At 39.5% G+C, this 25,932-nt stretch overlaps 1 protein-coding gene across 6 annotated transcripts in view; it reads left to right on the forward strand.

The window, feature by feature from the left end:
- The window catches only part of TTC7B (tetratricopeptide repeat domain 7B), a 241,342-nt gene that overhangs the window by 44,654 nt on the left and 170,756 nt on the right, over positions 1-25,932 (forward strand). For all 6 annotated transcript variants that reach the window (XM_057542440.1, XM_057542438.1, XM_057542439.1 and 3 more), the window contains one exon: positions 13,091-13,221. In XM_057542440.1, coding sequence (XP_057398423.1) covers positions 13,091-13,221 — 131 coding nt within the window. The remainder of the gene's footprint in view (positions 1-13,090; positions 13,222-25,932) is intronic.

Consider the following 25,932-nt stretch of genomic DNA (forward strand, 5'->3'; position numbering starts at 1 on the left):
TCTTCCCATCTAGATTTAACGGTTCTGCGGATGGTGGGAAGCTAGATGCTGCGTTGCGTGTAGCCACTCATCTCAGGTTGCTAGTCAGAGCCTCCTGTTTATATTTAGATAGTGTAAGGAGAGTAAGAGCCCTTTTATTGCTGCTGACCCATGTTCATGTTTCACGTTGGTTGTGTTGATAGTCTCCTCATTGGTTCTTTTTTGGGAAACAAGCAGAGACAGAGCCCAAAGAAAGTTTGGGGCCTTACGTGAAGGTCCACTGAGGTGCTTGTTCTTAGTTCTTCTGTGATACCATGTCTGTCTCAGTCACCGTACTCTTTACTCTGTTTTGGAAATGTCTTTCTCCTCCATTCCACTAGAGGTGGGCCTTCTCAAGGGAGAAGACCGTGTCCTGCTCTGTGAAGCCCCGCCGTGGTGCTTAGTGAGAATTTGTGGAATGGAGAAAGGGAAGGCACATCTGTTCACTGGCCGCTCTCATTCCTTGCTGTAGTCAGGGCTACGCTTGGTGCTGTAGGGATCCCCTAAGGGTGATGAGTCCACTCTTCTTAGGAAAGAAACTAGAACCAAGGCCAAAGTTTACATGGTATCATGTATTAGCAAGGTTGAGGGTCTGTGCTAAAATGTTAACTATGCTTGATTCTGAGGGGTGGGGACATAGATGATTGTTACTGTCTTCTCGACGCTTTTCCGTATTTTATAGATACTCCTCAGAAAATTGAGGAAGATTGCGGTTCCCCCCAGGAAAGGTGCTTATTGATAATAGTAGTTGTTATTTATCAAATACTTACTTTACTTGTAGCCAGGCACTGGACTAAACCTCATAATACTCGATTAGAGCAAGTGCTGTTATTTTCATTTGCTTGATGAGGGAACAGAGGCCCCGAGATTTTGAGGAAGTTGCTCAAAGTCACAGAGCTAGAAAATGGAGGAGCAAGGGTTTGAATCCAAGTCTGTCTACTCCTGTATTTTCATGTATTTTCCATGTCCATGTATTTTCACTTCTTAATATTTTACCCAGCAGATTGGTAGTAGTAATAGGTGTCATTTTTAGCACAAAGATTACAAATAATATAACAAAACATAGGATTACCACCTGACCTACCAATTCTATTCTAGGTATATATCCAAGAGAATTGAAAGCATTTGTCCATACAGAAACCAGTGCCTGAATATTCATAGCAACATGATTCAAAATATCCAAAAAGTGTAAACAACCCAAATGTTCATCAGCTGATGAATGGATAAGTAAAAAGTGTTATACCCATACAATGGAGTACTATTCAGCCATAAAAAAGAATGGAATATTTGGAACTAGACAGAGATGGAGGTTGTACAACATTGTGAACGTAGTAAATGTTGCTGAATTGTTCACTTTAAAATGGTTAATTTTATGTTATGTGAATTTCCCCTCTATTTAAAAAAAAGGAATGAAGCACTGATATATGCTACAATAGTATGTACCTTGAAAATATGCTAAGACAAAGAAGTCAGACGCAAAAGGTCACATATTGTAGGATTCCATTTATATGAAATATCTGGAATTGGCAAATCCAAAGAGACAGAAAGTGGGTTAGTGGTTTCCAGGGTCAGGGAGGAGGGGGGATGGGGAGCAAGGGCTAATGGGTAAGGTATTTCTTTTTGGGGTGATGAAAATGTTCCAGAATTAGCTAGTGGGATGGTTCCACAACTGTGTGAATATACTAAAACCACTGAGTTGTACACTTTAAACATGAATTTTATGGTACACGAATAATATGTCAATAAAGCTGATATTTTAAAAATATATAAAAATAATTTAGCAAATGAATAAATGCTTCCTCCTGGAGACCTTCCAGCCTACTGTTATGTAATGAGAATAGTGATATAGAGAATAATCCTGATAGTGGCTGGGTTTTGAGTGCTTACTATGTGCCAGGTACTGTTTTAAGCACATAACATTTTACATATAAAGTCAGCTGTGGATTAGGAAGCAGGGAGTCTGGCTCCAAAGCCCACACTCTTAGCCACTATGCAGTACCGCTTTACATGTTAAAGACAGGTAAGTCCGAAATGTGAGAGGCTGAGAGCAAGAACTCGGACAGCAGAGGGTCTGCCACTTACTAGTTGTGTAATCTCGGGTGATTTACTTAACAGCTCAGAGCCCCAGTTCCCTCATCTCTGAAATGAGGATGATAGTAAATTCTCCCTCGTTCCTGTGAAGGTTAGAAAAATTATTTTAAACTCTCAGAACGGTGTCTGGCATGTAGCTAGCACTTGTTGCATGTTGTTATTACTATTATATGGTTACTAAGTAGAGACTTTAAGAGCATTAATTCAAATTATAAACTCTTATTTAGTGAGCATTTCAGGTTGAATTAGCATCTCATTTGCTCACAGAATTATAGAGCTGGAAGGGACACTGAAAGATCGTCTGCTGTAGCAGGTGAATGTCTGATTCAAGGCCTGGCGTCTCTTTTTATAAGCAGTGTGTGTGTGTGCGTGCACGCGTGCATGTATGTATACGTGCACACCTCCTAAGAAGAATATGCTGACTCTGGAAGGAAGACAGCAATTTCTGAAAGCATCCAGAAGGGGCCAACTGTGCCTCCCAGCCCAGAGACCACTAAAAGTAGAGAAGCTCTGGATTGACGGGGTGTTCACAGGAGGTCTAGGCCACCCACCCCCCGCTTTGGGTGGTTTCCATTAGCGTCCCCTCTCTACACCCTGTGTTGGGGCTTGTCTTGCACTGAGTTGAGTACATCTGACACCTGTGGGAGCCCAGCTGTTCCAGAGGTGAGAACACAGGACCAGCAATCTGGGGCTGCCTGTACCAAGACCTTGCTTTGAGACTCTTGAATCTCTTTTCCCGAGTTACTTTTCAGCCTTGGAAACTGAGATCCCTGGAAACTGTCTTACTGCCTTTGAAGTCCTTGCCACAGAGACATGGTATTGTAATGACGTTTTTCTGGTACTTCCAGTTATAAACTGCCCTGTGGGTCATGTTACAGCAAGACATCAGAGTGTACCTGGCCTGGGCCTGGCTTCAGAGATGCAGTTAAGATAAATGAGGAAACAATGCTTAATGTTTTAGTACGTAGTTGCTATAATTATATTTTATTGTGTTGCTTAACTTCATGAGAAATTAATTCCCTGTTCATTTTAATGCGATTAAAAAAAATCAAAATATTTGTTTTGGCTTGTAGTCCTGCACAGTCATTCAGCTCAAGATGGTGTCCCAGTAGTTCAGCCCTCACGGCACAGATGAGGAGCAGAGGCCGGTGATCCCGGGACTTGCCTAGGGTGATGCAGCTCCTGGTGGGAGAGGAAACCACTGCCCTGAGCTCCGGACTCCAATTTCTATGCCTTTACAATTTGAGACTCATTTTTATGGTCACTGCTCTTATCAGACACCAAATATGCTGTCAGCAGCTCCATGAGACAGGATATTATGAGCAGAGTTTTGTAGTTGGATAGACCGGGGGTCGAAACTTGGCTTTACCATTTACTAGCTGTGAGACCCTAAGTTCAATCTTATCTATAAGGTGCTGTTAACACCTTCCTCGCCATGGTGGCTGTGGGGATTTTAAGTGGTGCATGTCAAACCCCAGGCACAGTGCTGTGTGCTGAGTAGGGCCTTGACAAACGAACCTTTACTATTATGGAAACTGTGCAGCCTTACGCGCCCACATCAGGCTCCTAGCTGAGGAATCTCAAGTTTAGACAATCCTGAAAGAATGTGGGGATGTTAACCCCTCAGTGATCACTGGATTGATTTATTTTTTTGGCAGTGAGATGTGTAGCTCTCCACTTCCTCAGCCAAAGCTCCAGTCCTTGAGGAAAGAAAATGGAGCTCCCTTTCAGAGGTGACGAAACCTTGGTGTGGAAGGAAACAAGGGACGGAGAGTCCGGGTTGCCATATTATGCTGCATCTGTAAGATGCACCTAAACAGAGCGATTCGGGGGCTGAACGCATTTGAGCTTTTAAGTGTCCAGGGTCCTCAGCTGCCCCTCACTGACTGGTGTCCCCTCCCAACCGTGATGTCCCACTGGTCCCTGACGGCTGCACAGCACCTTTGCTTCCCGCAGCCCACCCTGCCTCAGACTCTTAGACCATCCATCACCTGGGGCAGGATGCACTTGTCCCAGCTCAGGGGCTCCCTTGTAATCTCAGTTCTGGCCCCTGTGCAGACCTCCTGTTTCTTTTCCCACAAGTTTGGGAGGAGGATAGTACCCATTAAACAGGCCCGAACAGGCTAACGCACATGGAAGAGCTTCAAAGCAGTCAAGTATGACCTAAATGACTTTATTATCATTAGTTTAGTTAAAATATGTTGCCCTTCATAGAAAGGACCTTTCAGAATCAGAAGTGAGTCCATCTGTGGGAATTTCCCCTAGGAAGGGAGATACATTTTGGGTCCAGTGGCTACTCAGCATTCTTTAAATCACAGCCTGTAGTCAGCCCTTTTTCCACCCGTGCTTTATAGTTGGCCTTGATGATTGGTCATGGAGCACTTAACGTCTACTCTTCTGTACACGGCTTTGATTTTGGAGATGCAGATCTTATTGAGATGTTTATTAGGCATTGCTCCCACACCAGCTATTTTTCAAGTCTGTTTTTTATTTTTGTCATGCATTTCTCTGGAAGAAAGAAAGTAACTGAAAACATTATTGATGATAGCTTTCCAAACTGGCAAGGCATTATCTGACGTTTTAATGGGGGCCAATTTGGACTGTGACCTCAGAACTCTGCTTCTCAGATAGTGTCGATCTGATCCCAGACACTTGAAAATTGACAGTCTAGTCCAGAGGTCCTGTAAGCAGCTTTTGACAGAGAACTGCATATTCTGGAACTGAGCTGCATAGCCACAAATTCACTGTGGTAAATCAAGACTCCGCTGTTGCTCTGAGATGTGCATGGTGGCACATGGAATGAACGTCACAGCATTTGGGAGAAGGAAAGGAGCAGTATTTACCATTAAGGGCCTCCTACCCGAGAATGGACTCCTTGCCAAAGACCCATTTGCCAGCCAAGACCTTAGGTGTCCACATATCTACCTAATCAGAACAGGAGTCTACAGAAAACACCAGTCTCTCCTCATGGTGGAGGATTAAGTTGTGTAGCTGCTTTGAATATTCTTACCAACTATGCATGGCCATGGATTGCAGCCCTAGATAAGTGGATTTCAGATATTTCAGAATGCACAGGACAGATGATAGTCAAACTGTGTTGAACTGGATTTGCCTTTTCTTTGACTCAGTGGGCCTGTCAGGTCCCTGAGGGCCTTGGTCATCTCCATGAGCTTTAGTGGTCAGAGTCCAGCCTGCAGTAGTATCAAGTGCCAAAGACTAGACCCATTTTTTCCTGGCCCTTTGACATACTCTGGAGAATTCGTTTCCTTTATATGAAGTCCCTGATACCGACTTGCACGTTATTTGGCTGCTTCTCATATAAGCAGAAGGCAGATTATGAAATAATTTATCTCTTTTTGTTGTTTTCTGGAAATTTTAATTTTGCACAAATGAGCACTTAAAGCACATTTAAGAAGCCCCAATCAAGTGCTTGCTTTTGAGTAGTTCCGGAGCTGTTCTACCAAATGGTGAATTTGTTCAGTTTATCTTGTATTCTCCTTCGGAGAAAATTTTAAGAGGTTGAAACAGAGTTCACACTGGAGAGAGGATGCTTAATAATTTTCTTTTGCAACCATATAAACAACTTTGGCTCTAAAGGAAAGGGAGTGAATGTTGAGCGCTTAGGACTGGGGGGACATTAAAACAGTTATTATATCTATTCTTCATGTTCAAAAAGTTCAGTAGAGACATGGAAGTTAAAAATAGAACTGAATCTAATTTCTAGAGATGAAAACTACAATGTCTAAGATGAAAAGTACACTGGATGTGATTAATGGCAGATTAGACATTGAAGAAAAGATTAGTGAACTTGAAGATGTAGCAATAGACACCATCTAGAATGAAACAGAGTGAAAACTTTTTAAAAAGTGGAAAGAGCATAAGTGAGTTGTGGGATAACTTCACATGGCCTAATATGTGTGTAATTGGAGTACCCTAAAGAAGGGGAAGGGTAAAAAAAATTTTTGTAGCAATAATGGCTGAATGTTTTTCAGATGTTATGAAAACTGTAAATCCTTAGATCCAGAAAGCTCAGTGAGGCCCAAGCACAAGAAACATGAAGAAAACGAAACCAAAGCACTTCATAATCCAAATTGCTCATGACCAGTAATAAAGAGAAAATCTTTAAAATAGCCAAAAGAAAGACACATTACATGCAAACGAATAAACATAAGGTGACAGCAGATTTGTTGTAAAAAACCATGCAAGTGAGAATACATAGAGGAGCATCTTTAGTACTAGGAGGGTGGGGGGCATGGGCAGGGGAAGCAACCTGTCAAGTGAATGAAAATGAAAATATTCTCAAACATGAAGGCCAAATAAAGCCTTTTTCAGACAGACAGTAACTGAAAGAAAGACCTCATCATCAGCTTAACTGTGCTATAATAAATATTAAAGGAATCCCTTTAGGTAGAAGGAAATATGAATCTGCACAAAGGAACAAAGAGCACTGGAAATCATAACTATATTAGAGACTATATCAGTCTTTCCTCATTATTAAAATGTCTTTAAAAGATAATCCACCATTTCAATAAAAATAATCATGTAGCATTGGGTTTATAATCTATGTAAAAGTATAATGTATATAATAAGAAAATATGGACTGGAAAGAGAGAAATGGAAGTATGTAATAGTAAAGGTGTTATGCTGTATGTGAATTAGTATAATATCATTTGACGTAGACTGTGATGAATTAAACCTTAAAGCAACCACTGGCACCAATCCTCAGAGACTTCCAAACCCTGTTTCAATAAATGATAGAACAAGTCACCAGATGATCAGTAAGGATACAGAAACGTTGCAACAACACAATCTACTAATTTTACCTAGTTGATGTTTATATGTCACTCCACCCAACAACAGAATACACATTCTTTTCAAGATTCTTACCAAGATTGACCATATTCTGGGCCAGAAACAAATTTTGACAAAATTAGAAGGGTTCAAATATGTTCTCTGACTTCTGTCAGAGATCCCCAAGACCACCCTCAGGTCAGTGATTCACTAGAAAGACTCACAGAACTCAGAAAAGCTATTATACTCATGGTTACAGTTTATTACAACAAAAAGCTACAGATTAAAATTAGTAAAGCCAAAAGGCACATAAGGCAGAGTCCAGAAGAGACCACAAGATTTAAGTCATCTTCTCGCAGTGGGGTGATATGGACAGCTTTAGTTCTCCCAGCAACGATGTGGGACAGCACTAATGGTGTACTGCCAGCCAGGGAAGCTCGCTCAGGCCATCATGTCCACGGTTTGTACTGGGGGTCAGTCAAGAAGGCATAGAGTGCCATGGAACTTAATTATTCGGTCTCTAGACTCCCTAGAGGTCAAAGTGGTATAGTGTGGCCTAAGACCTACACTGTAAATCACATTCTAAGTATAACTAAGTGGTGTGGCCTGAGGCCCCAGATGTACAAAGACACTCTTATCAGGTAGAATATTCCAAGGGCTTAGAGCTTTTCTCCCAGCTGGTCAAAGGCCAGTCCTTTCTTTGGAATGTGCAGAGTTTGAACATCTCAAGCCTGTTTAGTCCTTTACTACATAGACCATAATGGAATTAATTTAGAAATCAATAACAGAAAGATCTTTGGACAATCCCTGAGTGTTTGGAAACTAAATAACACATTTTTAAAGAAGAAATCAAAAGTTAAGTTGGAAAGTATTGTGAACTGAATGAAAATAAAAACAACATATCAAAATTTGTATGATACTGCTGAAGCAGTACTTGGTGAGAAATTTATCATACAAAGTGCGTATATTAGAAAAGGAAAAAGGTCTCAGATGTATACTTTGGCTTCCACCCTAAGAAACTGGAAAGGGAAGAGTAAATTAAGTCCAGTGTATGCAGAGGAAAGGAAATAATAAAGATCAGAACAGAAATAAATGAAGTAGAAAACAGGAAAATAATAGAGAAAAATCAGTGAAACCAAAATCAATGAAATCAAAAGATCTTAATGAGAATTTCAACAAAACTGATAAACTGTTAGACTGTTCAGGATAAAAATAGAGGACACAAATTGCCAACATCAGGAATGAGAGAGATGTCACCATTGGAGATTCTACAGATACTAAAAGGATCAGGGAGCATTATAAACAACACTATACCAATACATTTGACAACTCAGAAGAAATGGACAAACTACTTAAAAGATGTAAACTACCAAAGCTCACTTAAGAGCAAAGATTATCTGAACAACCGTATATCAAAGAAATGGAATTTATAGTTAAAAACCTTCCACAGAGAAAACTCCAGGTCCAGATGGCTTTACTGGTAAATTCTACCAAACATTTAAGAACAAAATAGTAATTCTACATGAACTCTTCCAGGAAATTGAAGGGAGGAGAATACTTCTCAAGTCATTTTATGAGGTTAAGACTACCCTAATACCAAAATCAGACAGAGACATTACAAGGAACCTATAGACAAATATTCCTCATGAACATCAATGAAAAAAATTCCAAGCAAAAATTTAACAAATCAAATCTAAAAATATAAAAAAAGGATAATACATCATGGTCAATGGGGTTTTTCTCAGGAAAGGAAGTTTGGTTTAATATTTGAAAATCAGTCGATGTAATTCACCAGATTAAATAACTGAAAGACAACAAGCCATAGACACAGAAAAAGGATTTGAGGAAATCCGACATCCATCTTGATATAAACTCTTAGCAAAATTGGTGTAGGGATCTTCCTCAACCTAATAAAGGGCATCTATGAAAAACTGATAGTTAACATCAAACTTCATGTGAAAGATTAAATGCTTTCTCCCTTAGGTCAGGAATAAGATAGGGATGTCTGCTCTCACCATTTCTATTCAGCATTGTACTGGAGGTTCTTGACAGTGCAATAAGGCAATAAATAGAAATAAAGGCATCCAGATTGGAAAGGAGGAACTCAAACTGTCTTTATTTGCAAACAACATGATTGTGTAGAACTAATTGAATTTAGCAAGGGTACAGAATATAAGATCACTATTCAAAAATCTATTTTATTTCTATATGTTAGCAGTGAACAAAAGGAAATGAAAATTAAAACAATACCACTTACAACAGCATAATAAATATGAAATACTTAAATCTAACAAAAGGTTTGCAAGGCATGCACACTGAAAGCTACAAACCGTTGCTGAGAGATGTAAAGAAGACCTACATAAATGAAGAGACATACTCTGTGCATAGGTCAGAAAACTCAATACTGATTTTAATAGACATTTCACCAAAGAAGATGTATGGATAACAAATAAGCACATGAAAAGTCAGTATCATTAGTCATTATGGAAATGCAAGTCAAAACCGCAATGAGCTACCACTTCACACCTACTTAGATGGCTATAACAAAACAGTCAGACGATAACAAGTATTGACAGGAATGTGGAGAAACTGGAATCCTCATAAATTGCTGGTGGGAATGTAAAATGGTATAGCCACTTTGGAAAACAAGTGTTTCTTAAACAGTTAAAAGTAAATTTGTTATCTGACCCAACAATTCCACTTCTAGGTATTTACCCAAGAGAATTAAAAATATATGTTCACACAAGAAAATTATACATGAATGTTCATAGCAGCATTATTCATAATAGCCAAAAAGGAAACAACCCAAATGCCCATTACTGGCAAATGGACAGATAAAATGCAGTATATCCATACAGCAGTAAAAAGAAATGGAATATTGCTGTAACGTGGAGGAACATTGAAAACATTATGCTAAGTGAAAGAAGTTAGACACAAAAGACCAGATATTATATGATTCTATTTTTATGAAGTGTCCAGAAAAGGTAAATCTACAGAGACAGAAAGCAGATTAACAGTTGCCTGAGCCTGGGGCTGAGAATAGAGATTGATTTGGGCAGAAAGGATCATTTGGGGATGATGGAAATGTTCTTAAATTGGATTGTGTTGATGGTTGTACAACTCTATGAGTTTATTGAAAACTGTTGAATTTTACTTAAAATGAGTGAATTTTATGGCATGTAAATTATCTCTCAGTAGAGCTATTTTTAAAAAATGATACACTGTATACTGATAATCCAGACACATAATATTGGTGAAAGAATAGACCAAAAAAATCAGTGGAACAGAATAGAGAGCCCAGAAATAGACCCACTCAACTATAATCAACTGATTTTTGACAAAGGAGCAAAGGCAATTCAGTGGGGAAAGGTAGTCTCTACAACAAATAGTGCTGGAACAAACGAACATCCACATGCCACATATATATATATATAGAGAGAGAGAGAGAGAGAGAGAGAGAGAGAGAGAGAGAGAGAGAGAGAGAGGGAGAGGAGAGAGACAAACCTTATACCTTTCACAAATATCAACTCGAAATGGATTGTAGACCTAAATGTAAAATGCCAAACTATAAAACTTCTGGAAGATAACATAGGAGAAAATCTAGGTGACCTTGGAATCTAGGTGACCTTGGATTTAGCAGTGGCGTTTTAGAGACCACACCAAAAGCACAATCCTTGAAAGAAAAAATTGATAGATTGGACTTTATTGAAACTAACAACTTTTGTTCTGTGAAAGACACTGTTAAGAGAATGAAAAGTCACAGACTTCGAGAAAAAATTTCAAAATAGATATCTGATAAAGGACATGTATCCAAAATATACAAAGAACTCAAAAGTCTACAGTAAGAAAACAAACAACTGAATCGAAAAAAGGGCAAAAGATCTGACCAGACATTTCACCAAAGAAGGTATACAGATGGCAAATAAGCGTAAGAAAAGATCAATATCATATGCCATTAGGGAATTGCAAATTAAAACAACAATGAGACACCACTATACATATTAGAATGACTAAAATTCAAAAAACTGGTAACACCAAATGTTGGCAAGGACGCTGGGCAGTAGGAAGTCTCATTCATTGCTGGCGGGAATGCAAAATAGTGCAGCCACTTTGGAAGACAGTTCAGTAGTTCCTTATAAAGCTAAAAATAAGGTCTTATAGAAAAACCCAAACAAACTTTTTGGCCAACCCAATAATATTTATTCTTACAAAACTATTTGTAAATAAAATATATTTATTTAGCTATTTCTTACAGATGCATTCTTACCATACAATCCACCAGTTCCTCTTCTTGGTATTTACCCAATTGAGTTGACGTCTATGTCCACACAAAAACCTGCACGTGAATGTTTATAGTAGCTTTACTCATAATTGCCAAAACTTGTAAGCAACCATGGTGCCTTTAAATAATGAATAAATGGAATGTTATTTAACGACAAAAGGAAGTCAGCTATCTGTCTACAAAAAGACATGAAGGGACCTTAAAAGCATATTTCTAAGTGAACGAAGCCAATCTGAAAAGGCTACGTACTGGATGATTGCAATTATATGATATTCTGGACAAAGCAAAATGGTAGAGACAGTAAAAAGATTAGTGGTTGCCACAGGTTCAGGAGGAGGGCTAGAGGGATAGAGCACAATTTTAGGGCAGTGAATCAATTCACTGTGCTGTGATGCTGTGATGGTGGATACATGGCATTATGCATTTGTTAAAACTCACAGAACTTCACAACACAAAGAGTGAACCCTAATGTAAACGATGGACTTTAGTTAATAAAAAATAGAGTCAATAAAAACAAAAGAAATCATGATGAAACATTAAAAAAGCGCAACCTCAATAAAGCTGTTAAACAATAACAAAATCTTTGGCCGATCTGCACCTTCTGTGACAACGTGGTCACCTCTGAGCTCCCCAGCACACTGTCCTCAGCTGTGGGCTCCCTGTGGATGGAAGTGGTTTCTCCTTCCCGTGCAGTACGACCACCTCCTGTCACCTTCTACAGCCTGGAGGGACTGTCACAGTTTGATAAGAGCACCTTGGAGGAGGCCGTTCTCAGAGTGATGCACGGGAGGCCCTGGGTCACTTGCTGGCGTTTGGTGTGTCTGGTCCCCTCTGCGGTGGTGTCTGCTCTGAAAGCCAGCAGCTCACTTGACAGGTGTTGCTTGGGAGGCCCCAGACCTGGGATCTCATTCCTGCTGTGCTGTTAACTGCCTGTCAGGTTTTGGGCGAGTCGCTTAACTTTACCATGATGGTTCTCAGCTTCTTCGTCTATAAAATGAGTGAGTTTCCCAGGGACCTCTCTGGCCCCTTCCAGTTGCAGAGCCTGACTGTGTCCGCATTGAAGCTTCTCGCACCCTCACACGTGGAGTGAACGTGTGCAGTGTGTGTTTCCCGGTACCCCAGGGCACTTGACACAGCAGAAACTCTCCCCGCGGGACTCCCTCTCTGCCTCCAATTGCAGGTGGGGACCTGGAGCCCGACGTGCCCCAGGCTGGTTGCCCAGAGCAGGGGCTGAGGTTGGTGCTGGGTTTACGCAGCAGCTGCTCCTCTCAGCATTGTTATTTCTCAGTCGTTCATGCTTTCCTATCCCATCCCAGCCCTGAACTCTCTCTTGGCAAAGAGTAACCCCTCCATCTCCCAAGAAGTGCCCACACAGCAACGTTCTGGGTGTTTTCTTGGCCTGGAACTGAGAGGTGGCTTGGGGTGTTGTCATTACTACAGAACTCTAGGGCTGAGAGTTGGAAGATTTTCCTGGTAACTGAGGCTCCTGAGAGCATTTAGAAATGTTTTATGTTCAATCGGTTAAGTGTACATCTTGGGATAGAAGATATTCTGTACCTAGTATTGTGCTGTGAGCCTACCTGTACTTTAAAAAATTCTTGAAGGACCTTGCGACATATTTGAATGAGAAGCTCTGTTAGATCTGAATGGAATCATGGTGAAGTACCTGATCAAATTCTCAACCTGGATATCAAAGTCAAATGGTGCTTTCCGTATATTTAGGGCCCTCCTTCATCTGTAACTTATGGATATTCTTTTTGGTACTCCATTTTGATGTTCCATTTTGTCCTTAAAGAGAGAGGGCAGAGTATCTGCTTCTCTAATATTATCTGGCCCTCTAGAGCAATATTAAAAACTTAAGCCCCATGAAAAACAACTTACCCAGTTTTTGTATGTGATTTTTTTTAGGACTTTGTTTAGAGAAGTTGCCTATTTCTTCTTCTACCAGTAATCTCCATGTGGATCGGGAACAGGATGTCATCACCTGTTATGAGAAGGCAGGGGACATTGCACTCCTGTACCTCCAAGAGATAGAAAGGGTAAGTGAGGACCATGTGTTTGTTCAGTTGATAATTTTTTAAAATTTCAAATCAGATCTCACAGAACTGTGGTCAGCCTCTGGAAGCCTTCAACTTGTCTGTCTCTGGGTGCAAAGCTTTGCTTCTATTCTTTAATGCTATGGAGAATATGGTGGTAAATGTGGCACCTTGTGAAAATAGGTGGGTCAATGTTTGGGAAGCATTTTAACATCCTCTGAGCAGAAATGACACTATGCATCTATTTATACCCTCAGTGCCCCGAAGCTGGCTAATCATTCCTGTTCTCATAGGCAAAACAGGTTAAGCTTCCTTTGCACTTGCGTGGATTATGTACCAACATAGGGTACATCTGGAGTCTGGGAGGCTTTACCTCAATGGTCATGCCAAAGGGCTGCTGGGGACTCTCAACCAACCTACTTGGAAGGGCTGTGTATCCTTGAGACCATCTGGGATGGTTTTCTCCCAGCAGTCAGTGGTTTGCCTCTGCTGTGGGGAATGAAACCAGAAGCTGATCAGAGGGCCATCTGAGCAGAGAACGAGTGAGCAAGGGACCCTGAGCTCACACCCTCAGGCAGAGGATGTTGAAGGCTGGATGAGGCTGGGGAGGTGTGGGCAACTTGTCTGTTTAGAAGGATCGCTGTCTTTGTCTCTGCTCTTTACTAAGTTACTTCCTTCACTTCTCAGCCTGAATTTTCCCATCTGTAAAAGGAGCATAATAATGGTTCCTACTTCATGGAGTTCTTGTGGGGATTGTAAAAGGTCGTTTAAATAAAGGCATTTAGCCCAGATTCAGAAACGTATTGGATTATTGGTAATTGACACTTACTTTTACTAAAAACAATAGCTCCTAGTCAAGTCTGCCCCTCGCAGAGCTTCCTGGTGTTGTAACCAAGGCTCGATCCTGATATTTCCCCTTTCAGACCCAGATGTGCATCCTGTGAGATTGTTTGAAATGATTAGAAGTTCTGTGAGACTTTTTGAAAATGGTCAGAATCTTGTTTCCCATCAACTTATGGGTTCTCTGTTTCCTTAAGGATTAGAATAGAGGGGGACTACCAAAGTCTTGATAGTTTTTGTTATTTTATAAGTGTACAGACTGGAAGTAGTTTCTTTCATAGAAATCTTTTTGTAGTGTGTTGATGTGGGTGGCAAGGATCAGAATTACCTTTCAAGATCAGGGAGAGTAGGGTGAGAGCCATAGAGAAGAGGTGGAGAGGATGATGGGAGTGGTGTCTGGCCTGGCCCATACCAGAATGGATTATACATCATGGTTCGCGATATCCAGGAATTCAGGAATATATTTGGCTGTCTTGCCAAAATGTTGTTCTATAAGAAGTCTGCTATGAGAAAGGAATTATTTGTTATTCAGAATTTATGGTACGATCTTTAGAGAAATGATCATGCAGCTTGATTTTAAAATCTACATGATTTTCATTGTCTACCTCCCTGATGGCCAGTGCTGGGCAGCTGAGAAGTCTGCTTACGCCAGCTAAGCTGTTCTTGTGGACCCCACAGTCCTTGCCACTTAGGGGACCTTATTTTGCACTTTACTCTTTGTTGTCACGCTGGGGCCGCCTTCTCCTGGCTGGGAGAAAGGAGGTTCATCTGTTATGTGTGTCTTTAATGATGTGGGAATTGGCAGATCCGGACGTACTTCCTGTTGTGTTCCTTTATAACCACCTATTCACCACTGGGTTCTTTAGCCAGACCAGAAAGGACACTCTCATAATCATAGGATTTAAAATAAATATTTTTCACGGTTTTGAGGAAACAGTGATCATAGGATGTTAGATTTTGAGAAGAAAATGGAGGCCCAGAAAGGGAGACCCCAAGGACAGACAGGAAGTTAGGGCCAAAGCTAAGATTAGAACTCAGCTCTTGTGACACCTAGTTCAGCATCACTTACTTCATTATCCCAGGCCGCTGCCAATAAATGTGCAACCCCGTAGTTTCTTACACCCTTATATATAGAAAGTGCTCAATAAGTATTTGACCAAGCAAGCCATAGCTCTTAGTAGTGTGGGGAAGCAGGCTCACTCAGTGTATGGTTCAATTTCAGGGTATATATTAGATGACTTTCACATTTCTGGCTCTGATTTTCCAATCTGAGTCTTCCTTCATGGGAAACCACTTTGGGTCTCCCCAGATCCAGGAAGCTGGGATATTAGCAATGAGAGAGATTGAATGAATGAAACATCTGTTTTGACTGTAGTAGATGCTCAATAAATTATCTGTGACTAGTTAGAAGTCTAGGGGAAAAATGACCTTCCTTAAGTGACCACTGGGCTTGGTGGAAGTTCAGGGGTTTTTATGAGGCAAGACAACGGTGCCGTGCAGAGGAAGATACCTGTTTGGCCTTTTTTTTCTTCCTTTAACTTAAATGACTTTTAAGAATTATGCTAAATTGAAAACAAATGTAAGGAAAATAAAATCTGAAGGCAGCAAAAGACTGGGGCAAGCTTAGGTAAATAGTGCTTTGCTTTTCTGGGTAGGTAGCCCTTTAAGTAGAAAACCCCACACACTCTGTTCCTGTGTTTGTTCTGCTGGGCAAAGGCAGTCTTTTCAGTGGTTTTTCCCTCATTTCCCAGCCATTCTAAAGCGAAGAAACTTCTGTTTGCCGGGACCTTTTGGCATTTTATTTATGTGTTGCCTCTTAATGTCATTCACTAGCAAGGATAAAATTTGAGGAGAACTTTTGAGCACAGTGTGGAGTACTGTGGAAAATGTTTTTTCATAATCTGGAACCATCGATTTGCTTCTGATGCAGCCTCATCCCTCCTCTAGTTTCTCTAAGAGTGGGTATGTTTAGCAACGTTAGTGTTGTTTGTTTCCTGAAGGGCAGGGGCTCTTCAGAAAGGGGGCTGACCTCGGCTTCCCCTCCAGGCGGCTAAGTTAAGTTGGGAGAGGCAGCAGGGCCCAGGGGTTAAGTGACGCCGGCGCTGGGACCCTGGGCTTGCCACCTCTTAGCTGTGGAACATCAGGCAAATTACTCAACCTCTCTGTGCTGCCTCCGAACCTCTGCTGTAAAATAGCAATAATAATTGCCGTAAGGCTGTTGTGAGCATAAATTGGGTTAACTCATGTTCTTCCCAGTACATGTTTAGCACACATTAGATGTTCATTTTATTGTCATTATCTGCTCCTGTGTCACTTGGCAGTGGAATCTTTCCTAACCGTCGAAGATTTCAGATATTTAGATGAAAATATGGAGTATTTTAAACATGCTGTTTTATTAAAAGTGTTCAATAATTTTAAAGAGATATTTATGGAGTAATTTTTTCAGGAGAATTTGGTTTTCCATTTCTTGCCTGGAACCTAATGGAACAACGTGTTGCCTAGAGTCCCCATATCATATCTGGGTTCTGAATCTCTGTTCACCCCGGCTGTTTGACCTTGGTCCAATCGTTTATATCTGTGTGCTTCAGCTTTCCATTTTCATGGTGGGGTTAATACTGCCTGACTTGTCTGGGGAAGAAAACCAGTGAGCCACCCGTGTTCTCCACCCAGTATGATAGGAGCTTTCCATGTACTGTTCTCCCTCCTTGTTCCAAACGGGGAGGCAGGGCCAAAGGAAATTTGAATACCTGAAAGCCGTGTGCATTGTATATATGTTTAGTGTTGTCCTTGTTACATTAGGGTCACAGAGACATCTGCTAATAATTTTCTCTGATAGTTTGTTCTCTGAAGGGGAATGAAAGATACCTCCAAAGTATATGCATATAGAATAATTTAATCAAGTAAACCAAATTAGAATAGATGGACATGACATAGGTTGACCTTGATTAGTTTATCTTTGGATGGTGGCATTACACCAACAGTAAATAAAGTTATCTGCCCCACAAGGAGCTTCTAAAGGTGCAATGATAGGAATAAAGATGACTTCACCCTCGAATATCATAATATGAGCCCTGCTTTTGGCAAATGAAGTCATCCTGTCTCTGTCCTTTGCATGCATCAGCCAACCAGCTGGGTATGGCTTTCTTGAGCAGAAGCCGTGCCAGGGTGGAACTTTACCTCCTGCTGACAGTTCATTCCTTTACACCCTATTTTAGAAAAGAAGTTAATGCTAAATTATGGGACACCCATAGATTTTTTTTATGTGTTAAAGTTTTAAGAAAGAGCTGGTGCCCAAATGTTGCAGGGCCCAGCCTAGACTTCATCAAGAGTTGTTCACCGGTCATCGTGGTCAGTCCTTGAGTGGGTTCTGTCCTCCCCACAGGAAGAACTCTCAGTGACACAGCTGAGACGTTGGATTCACAATTGGATTAGATTAAGGTTACTGTGTGTCTTGAACTCGAACAAGATGTCCTAGGAAAAGTACTCAGTGCTACTGACACGGAAGGCAGGGTGTGACTCTGGAGGTCCATGTGGCTGTGCTTTTGGGTCTAAAACATGAGACCATGAAGAAAAGATGGATTCTCCCTTCTCTTCCTCCTTCCCAATCCCTGCTTTTTCACTTAAGCTGAAGCAGCAGGTTATAGGTCATGGCTTAATGTAGTACATCTGAATAAACTACTTCCTTAAAGAAATGTCAAGAAACTGGCCAGGATGTTGCTCTGACTTTGAGGCCGCCATCTGACTGGCTGGGAAAGGAGGCTACAGCACACTTCAAGCTGAGTCAGAAAAGCCTGGAAACGAGAAAAGAACAGTAGCTTATTTTAATTTTTGTATGCTCTTGGTCAGTCTTTGCCCTCATAATTTTATAGCGTTAAAGGGATCTATATCTGTCTTTTTTCACTCAACATTACATCAAAACTTCAAAGTGTTGTCATGGTTATGTAATATTTTATCAAGTGGATGGCCTCTATGATATAATTCATTTATAGTTGGGTATAGCCTGTTTTTATAGTGCTCTGGTGCCAGTTTCCTTCAGGTAGCTTTTCCCTTGTTTTGCTTTGTTTCCTAAGGGCAAATTCCCAGAAGTCGGGACATTTTTTAACATTCTCGTTACTATATATTGTATCCAATTGCTTTCTACAAGTCATACTAACATCTTCTACCTTTGGCTGTACAGGAGAGTAGTGGTTGCTTTGCAGTCTTGACGGGGTTGCATTTGTTTCTATCTAAGTTACTTGGCTGATTTGCTAGGTGAAAACAGTACTTTGCCATTTTGGTCTGCATTTCTTTGACTATCAGTCAGGTTGAAATTTTTTCCATCTATTTGCTTACTAGCTATATTTCTTTTCTTTTTTTTAAATCACAGCATTATTGAGATATAATTCACATACCATAGAATTTACCCATTTAAAGTATTCAATTCAGTGGTTTTTAATATAGTCACAGAGTTGTGCAACCATCACCAATATTTAATTCCAAAACATTTTCTTCACCCCCAAAAGAAACCCTGTATGCATTAGCAGTCACTCCCCATTTACCTCCAATTTCTCCAGTCTCTATAGATGTGTATATTCTAGACATTTCCTATAAATCAAACCATACAACATGTGGTCTTTTATGACTGGCTTCTTTGGCTTAGCATAATGTTCTCCTGTTGCAACAGGTATTGGTACTTCATTTCTTTTTATTGCCAAATAATATGCCATTGTATGGAGATACTACATTATGTTTATCCATTCATCATTTTATCATTTATTATTTGGGTTGTTTCTACTTCGGGCTATTATAATAATGCTGCTATAACTTTTTGTATATAAGATTTCGTGTGGACAAATGTTTTCATTTTTCTTGAGTATATTCCTGGGAGTGGAATTGCTGGGTCATATGATAACTTTATGTTTAACCTTGTTATATTTCTTTTTTGTCTGTTTATACTTTCTCTCTGGTTTTAGGATGTAGTATTATAATTTGAATAAAGCTTTTATACCATAAATATGTTAACCCATTATTATGTTTGCTCTGAATGATTTCCCACTCAGTACTTTTCCATTTCTAAATTGTTCATAAATTTTAAATCTACTATATATATTAGTTGAATCTGATTATCTTTTTACTACATTTATTTCATTGTTTTAAAGCTGAAATATTGGGATAAATCTTCTCTAGGATTTAAAAAGTTTTCAACCATTTTCCATTTTTTAAAAAACAGCTTTTAATTTTCAAATCTTGTTGGAGAGATTTATTTGGGTGTATGATATTAGATATGACTCTAATGTTTTCCTCAAACTTCAGTACCACTTTAAGATGATCTTATCTTTCTTTTTTCATATTTTCTGTTATGTATTTTAAGTCATTTAATAAAATTTTAGACACAACAGTAATTTCTGAACTTTCCTATTTTGTTCTGCTAATCTTATATTGCACCAGTGTGACACTGTTTAATAAGTGCTTCTTTATGATATGTTTTAACATCTGAAGGGATTAGTAACTACTTATTTTTCAGAATACTCTTTGTCCTTTTCTGTTGGTATTTCTAGATGCATTTTAGAATAATTGGGATTTGGTCGAATTTTTATTAACGCTATACATTGGTTTGGAGAATTATATTTAGTTTTTACTCATCTGTGACCATGATACCTCTTTCCATTTTGCAAGATTTTTGTTTTACAGACTTCAGTAGATGGATTGTATTCCCATATCTCTTCTATTTGTATTGCTTCGTGTATAAGATCATTTTTTTCATTGTATTTTTACATATAGCAATGTTTTGGTTTTTTAAATTCAATTACAAAAATATTTAATGAGTGCCTTCTTTGTTCTGCACACTGTGCTTGACACCAGGGGCACTAGAAGAAATAAGCCACAGAGCATGTCCTCAGGAAACTTACTGTTTTCTGAGGACACAGGTCCATAAACAGCACGTGGGCTGCTTTGGTGGGGAACACTCAGAGAATTCTGCAAGCCCAGAGAAGGGTCTTGGACCCGTGCGGAAGTTCAGGGATGGCTCCTGGAAGAGACGACACCTGAGCTGAACCTTGAAGGCTGACAAGGATAGCAGTACAGGATTATCAGCCACGATACTGAACTCCTCCATAAAAATAGAGTTGATTCTTTTCATTTTTCTAAGAATATGAACATATGGCAGAGGAATGATTTTTGTCGTTATTCTTTCTTCCTTTCTAATACTCTCCACTTTATCTCTCTTTCATGCCCTATCTCCAGACTTTTCTAAAACAATATTAGTTATAAAGGTAGTGGAAAGTATCCTTATTTGTTCCTACTTGAAGGTGATACTTTAATATATCTCCAGTAAGGATTATAATGTTTACATGCTCATTAAGTTTCTCATTTGCAGTTCATAACAATTATGTAGGTATATATTATTATCCCCATTAATCAGATGAAAACAATGAAGATCCGAGAGATCAAAGGAGTTGTCCTAAGTCCACAAGTGGTGAGGAATGTCAGAACCAGACCTTGAACCTGGGCCTTTTGACCTAAAATCTTTGGCCCCTGCCCACTTTCTGTCATGCTTCCTCAGGTGTTGGGTGTGTGCTTTTGCCAAAGCAGGCTGTACTTGTTAAGGATACTTGTTGGCAGTCCTCTCACAGGGAAGTGTTTATCCACAGAAAAAGTGGTGGCTTCGACACTGCCAAACAATGCTCCTGCCCAGGCCCATGTGTTGGAGGCTCTTTGTGAGGAAGGGATTAAATCCAAGATACTTAGACTTCAGGGCAAACTCTGAGCTAAGCTATTCCCTCTCTCTCCCACCTTGCATTTTTCCCATCCTACCTCATCCTGGCAGCCCTGACCTTGTCTTTTGGACTTTGTTCTGCAAGCAAATGCAGACTAGTAGGACAAAGGGAGAGAAGTCGGACTGCAGAGTCAGGTAGACCTGAGTTTCAACACCAGCCTTTACACTCGTTAGCCATGTGATTTGGGCAACTTGTTCAGTGGAGCAAAGTCTCAGTTTTCCCTTCAGTAAAGAGAGGGTAATAGTGTGCGTCTCAGTGGGTTTTTGTGGGAGAATAAATGAGAGTCTATGTACCTTCATAGTGCCTAATGCAGAATAGGTTATTTTCTTACTGCTTTTTTCCCTGCATTTCTTATTGGCCCTGCAAATTTATTCATTCATTCATTTACTATGTGCTTTATTCATTTACTACATTTACTATGTATATTGAATGCTTACCCTGTACCAGACACTGCAGTAGACACTGGATATATTAGTAAATGGAATAGACATGGCCCCTGACTTTGCAGAAGGTGCAGCACCATGGAGGGAGACAGCCAATAATCAAGTAAAAAATACATTAATAAACGCAATGAAGGAATAGAATAGGATGCTGTGGGAGGGAATAATAGAGGCCGGCCTGCTTTATGTTAGTGCTCAGGGAAGGCCCTTCTGAGAAATGACAATCAAGCTGGTACATGAGAGGTGAGAAAGAGCCTAAGAGTAACATGATCCAGACTGTGTTTTAAAAAATTATTCAGGCTGCTTGTGGAGGATGGAAAGGAAGTTAAGGAGCAAGAGAGGACGTGGAGACTCTATTTAGGAGGCTGCTGTAGAAATCTAACAGGAAGTGGTGGTAGCTTTGATGAAAGTTATGGTTGTGGAAATGGATATATACAGACGTTTGAGAAATAATTAGGAGGGAAATAGTAATAGATTAGATGTGAGAGAGTGTCAAGGTCTCAAGGCTCACTCCCCAGTGTCTGATTTGGGCAGCTGGCTGGATGACGTTACAGTCGCCCCTCGGTATCTGTGAGGGATTAGTTCCAGGACCCCCTGTGAATACCAAAATCTGCAGATGCTCAAGTCCCTTATATAATATGGCATAGTACAGTCGGCCCTCCATATCTGCAGATGTGGAATCCGTGGATACAGGACCAGCTGTATTTATAAGATGGAGTGATAAATAGAGGCTTCAGTTTTGGGCTGAATCTGGACTCCTAGGAGTGTAATCATGCTCAAAGTTTCTCTGGGGTAGAAGTTATATGGCTTTTGTCCCAGGAAGGCATTCCAGGAGCTAGGAGGGAGATGCCCAGAAAGGGGCCCTTGAAGATGAGCCCCATCCCTGAGGTTCTGGTGTACAGACCCTTCCTAAGACTGAGGCTGGACCAGGAGAACCAAGAATTTCTCCCTTCCACCACCAGCCACATAACAAACACAGCACCAAGTACTATGTAACAGCAGACTACTACTGGGAAAGAGGCGTGAATGTGGAGAGAGAACCCCTCTGTAGTGCAAGCATACAGAGACTGCTAAAAACTGTGGGTGGAATAGAAACACTGAGGAAAACCCTCTGGCATCCCAAGTCCCACAGTTAGCAACCCAGTGCTGGAGGAGTTTGAAGCCTGTGGTGCATTGGAAGTAACTATAGAAACAATAAAACCCAGCTCCAGCTCAACTACTGACTAGGTTGACTCAATCCCCAACACTTAGGGCCTGATAAGAGAAAAGGGGTACACATTTTCAAGTGTAAATATTATTTAACTCAGTTTATTTCTGTATACACAATTGTCAACAATAAATAAAAAATTATAAGATGCATATATATACACACACAAACGGGAATAAACAAATCACTGTGAAGAGCAATAAACAAAACCAAACCCAGAAATGACCCAGGTATTGGAACTATCAGACAGGAACTTTAAAATCCCCATGAGTTATATGTTAAAGGATATCATGGAAAAGATATGCAACATGCAGCAACAGATGGGAATTTCAACAAGGAGAAGGAAACTATAAAAAAAGTATAATTAAAATGCTAGAAATAACAAAACATGATATAAGAGATGAGGAACTTCTTTGATAGCTTATTAGAAGACTGGAAAGAGCTAAGAAAAAAACTTTCATTTGAAGATAGGTTAATAGAGATTATTCAAAGAGAAACACAAAAAGAAAGTAAAAAAGAGTGGGACAAAACCAGAACAGAGCATCCAAGAGCTGTGGGAAAATATCATATATGTATTTGGTGCCCCAAGAGGATAAGAGAGAGAAACTGGGACAGAAGAACTATTTGAAGAGAAAATGGTTAAGTTTTCAGAATTACTGAAACACAGCAAAGAATCTCAGATCCAAGAATCTCAGAGAACCCCAAGCAGGATAAATACAAACACACACTTAGACACATCATAGTCAAGGTGTTGTAAATCAAAGACAAAAGTCTTGAAGGCAACCAGAGAAAAAGAAACTTTAAATACAGAAGAATAAAGATAAGAGTTATAGAAGACTTATCATCAGAAGACGATATGCAAATTAGAAGACACTGGAAAGACAAATAAAGACTTTTTTAGAACAAATAAAAGTTGACAGAATGCATTGCCAGCACACCTGTGTGACAAGAAATGTTAAAGAAGTTCTTCAAGCAGAAGAAAATACAGACCCACACAGTGAAATCAAGAACATCATAAATGGTTACAATGAGGGTAAATAAAGAAGACTTTCTTTTTTTTTTTTTTTTTTTATTTATTTGTTTATTTATTTATGGCTGTGTTGGGTCTTCGTTTCTGTGCGAGGGCTTTCTCTAGTTGCAGCAAGTGGGGGCCACTCTTCATCGCGGTGCGCAGACCTCTCACTATCGCGGCCTATCTTGTTGCGGAGCACAGGCTCCAGACGCGCAGGCTCAGTAATTGTGGCTCACGGGCCCAGTTGCTCCACGGCATGTGGGATCTTCCCAGACCAGGGCTCGAACCCGTGTCCCCTGCATTGGCAGGCAGATTCTCAACCACTGCGCCACCAGGGAAGCCCAAGAAGACTTTCTTATGTTTAATTTCTTTAAAAGATAATCGACTGCCTAAACCAAAAATATGAACAATGTATTATGGGATTTATAATATAGAAGTAAAATGTGTGGCAACAATAGCTAAAAAGATAGTGGAGGAAATAGAAGTATATTGTTATAAGGTATTTATACTATATATGAATTGGTGTAATATTACTTAGAGATGTTATAAAGAGCTATATTGTAAACCCTAGGGCAGCCAGTAAAAAATAGGAAAAAAAGAGACATAATTAACCAGTTGATAGTGGAAATGAAATGGAATCATCAATCCAAAAAAAAAAAAAAAAGAGAAGAAAGTGAGAAAAAGGAACAAAGAACATATGGGACAATAAAAAAAAAAAAACTAACAAGATGGTTCCAACCATGTCAATAATTATATTAAATGTAAATTGTCTAAACACCCCAATTTAAAGGTAGAGATTTTCTATCAACAAGAAAATGATTTAAATATTAAAACATAGGTAGATAAAAGGTAAAATTACACACTATGCAAACAATAATCAAAACAAAGCTAGAGTGGCTGTATTATATCATAAAGTAGAATTAGAAACAAGGGATATTATAGGAGATAAAAGGAGATATAATAAAAGGAGTCAATTCATCAAGACATTATAATCCTAAAAGTATGTATACCTAATAATAGAGCTTCAAGATATAGAAAACAAATTGTATAGAAGAGATTATAACATTAAATGTGTATAGTAGAAAGGAAGAAAAATTTCAAATCAATGATCTACATTTCCAACTCAAGGAACTAGAAAAAGATGAACAAATTAAAGCCAAAATAAGCAGAAGGAAGGGAATAAGAAAGATTAGAACAGAAATCAGTGAAATAGAAAACAGATAAACAGTAGAGAAAACTAGTGAAACCAAAAATGGAGTCTTAGAAAAGATCAATAAAATTTGTGTAAACTATTAATAAGATGAACAAGAATTAAAGAGAGAAGACACAAATTATCAATACCCAGAAAAAAGGAGGCACTTCTATAGATCTATAGACATTGAAAGGGTGTAAGGGAAAATTATGACCAACTTTATGCAAATAAACTTGATCATTTATAGAAAATAGACAAATTCCCTGAAAGACCCAAAGTACCAAAGCTCACTCAAGAAAGAATAGATAACTCAAGTATACCTATATGAATTAAAGAAATTGACTTTATCATTAAAAATCTTCCCATAAAGACAACTACAGGTCAAGTTGGCTTCCTTGGTGAATTCAATGAAGAGAGATTCAATTTAAGGGAGAAATGATGCCAGTACTATAGAAGCTTTCAGAAAGTAGAAGAGGAGTAAAACACTCCCTAACTAATTTTATGAGACCAGTATCTCTTTTATTTGTATTAATTAATTAATTAATTAATTTATTTATTTATTTTTGGCTTGTTGGGTCTTCATTGCTGCGCGTGGGCTTTCTGTTGTTGCGGTGAGCGGGGGCTACTCTTTGTTGTGGTGCGTGGGCTTCTCATTGCGGTAGCTTCTCTTGCTGTGGAGCATGGGCTCTAGGCACACAGGCTCCAGTACTTGCGGCACTTGGGCTCTAGAGCACAAGATCAGTAGTTGTGGTGCACAGGCTTAGTTGCTCCGCGGCATGTGGGATCTTACCAGACCAGGGCTCGAACCCGTGTCCCCTGCATTGGCAGGAGGATTCTTAATCACTGCGCCACCAGGGAAGTCCCAGAGACCAGTATCTCATATGAATACAGATGCAGATATCCTCAACAAAATACCAGCAAACTGAATCTAACAGCATAGAGAAAGAATTATATACCATCAAGAGATTCTTTTCAGAAATGCAAGGTTGATTTAACGTATGGAAACCAATGAATGTAACACAACATATAAATAGAATAAAGGACAAAAACCACATGATAATGATAATCTCAGTAGATGCAGAGAACTCATTTGGCAAAGTCCAACACTCCCCATGATAAAAAAACACACAACAAACTAGGAATAGAAGTAAAGAAAAATTAAAAAAAAAAGAAGTTAATATCCTCAACCTGATAGAAGGCATCCATGAAAACCCACGTCTAACAACATATATAATGGTGAAAGAGTGGATGCTTTCCTTCCAAGATGA

The sequence above is a fragment of the Balaenoptera acutorostrata genome, chromosome 3, assembly GCF_949987535.1.
Source record: "Balaenoptera acutorostrata chromosome 3, mBalAcu1.1, whole genome shotgun sequence".
NCBI lineage: Eukaryota > Metazoa > Chordata > Mammalia > Artiodactyla > Balaenopteridae > Balaenoptera > Balaenoptera acutorostrata.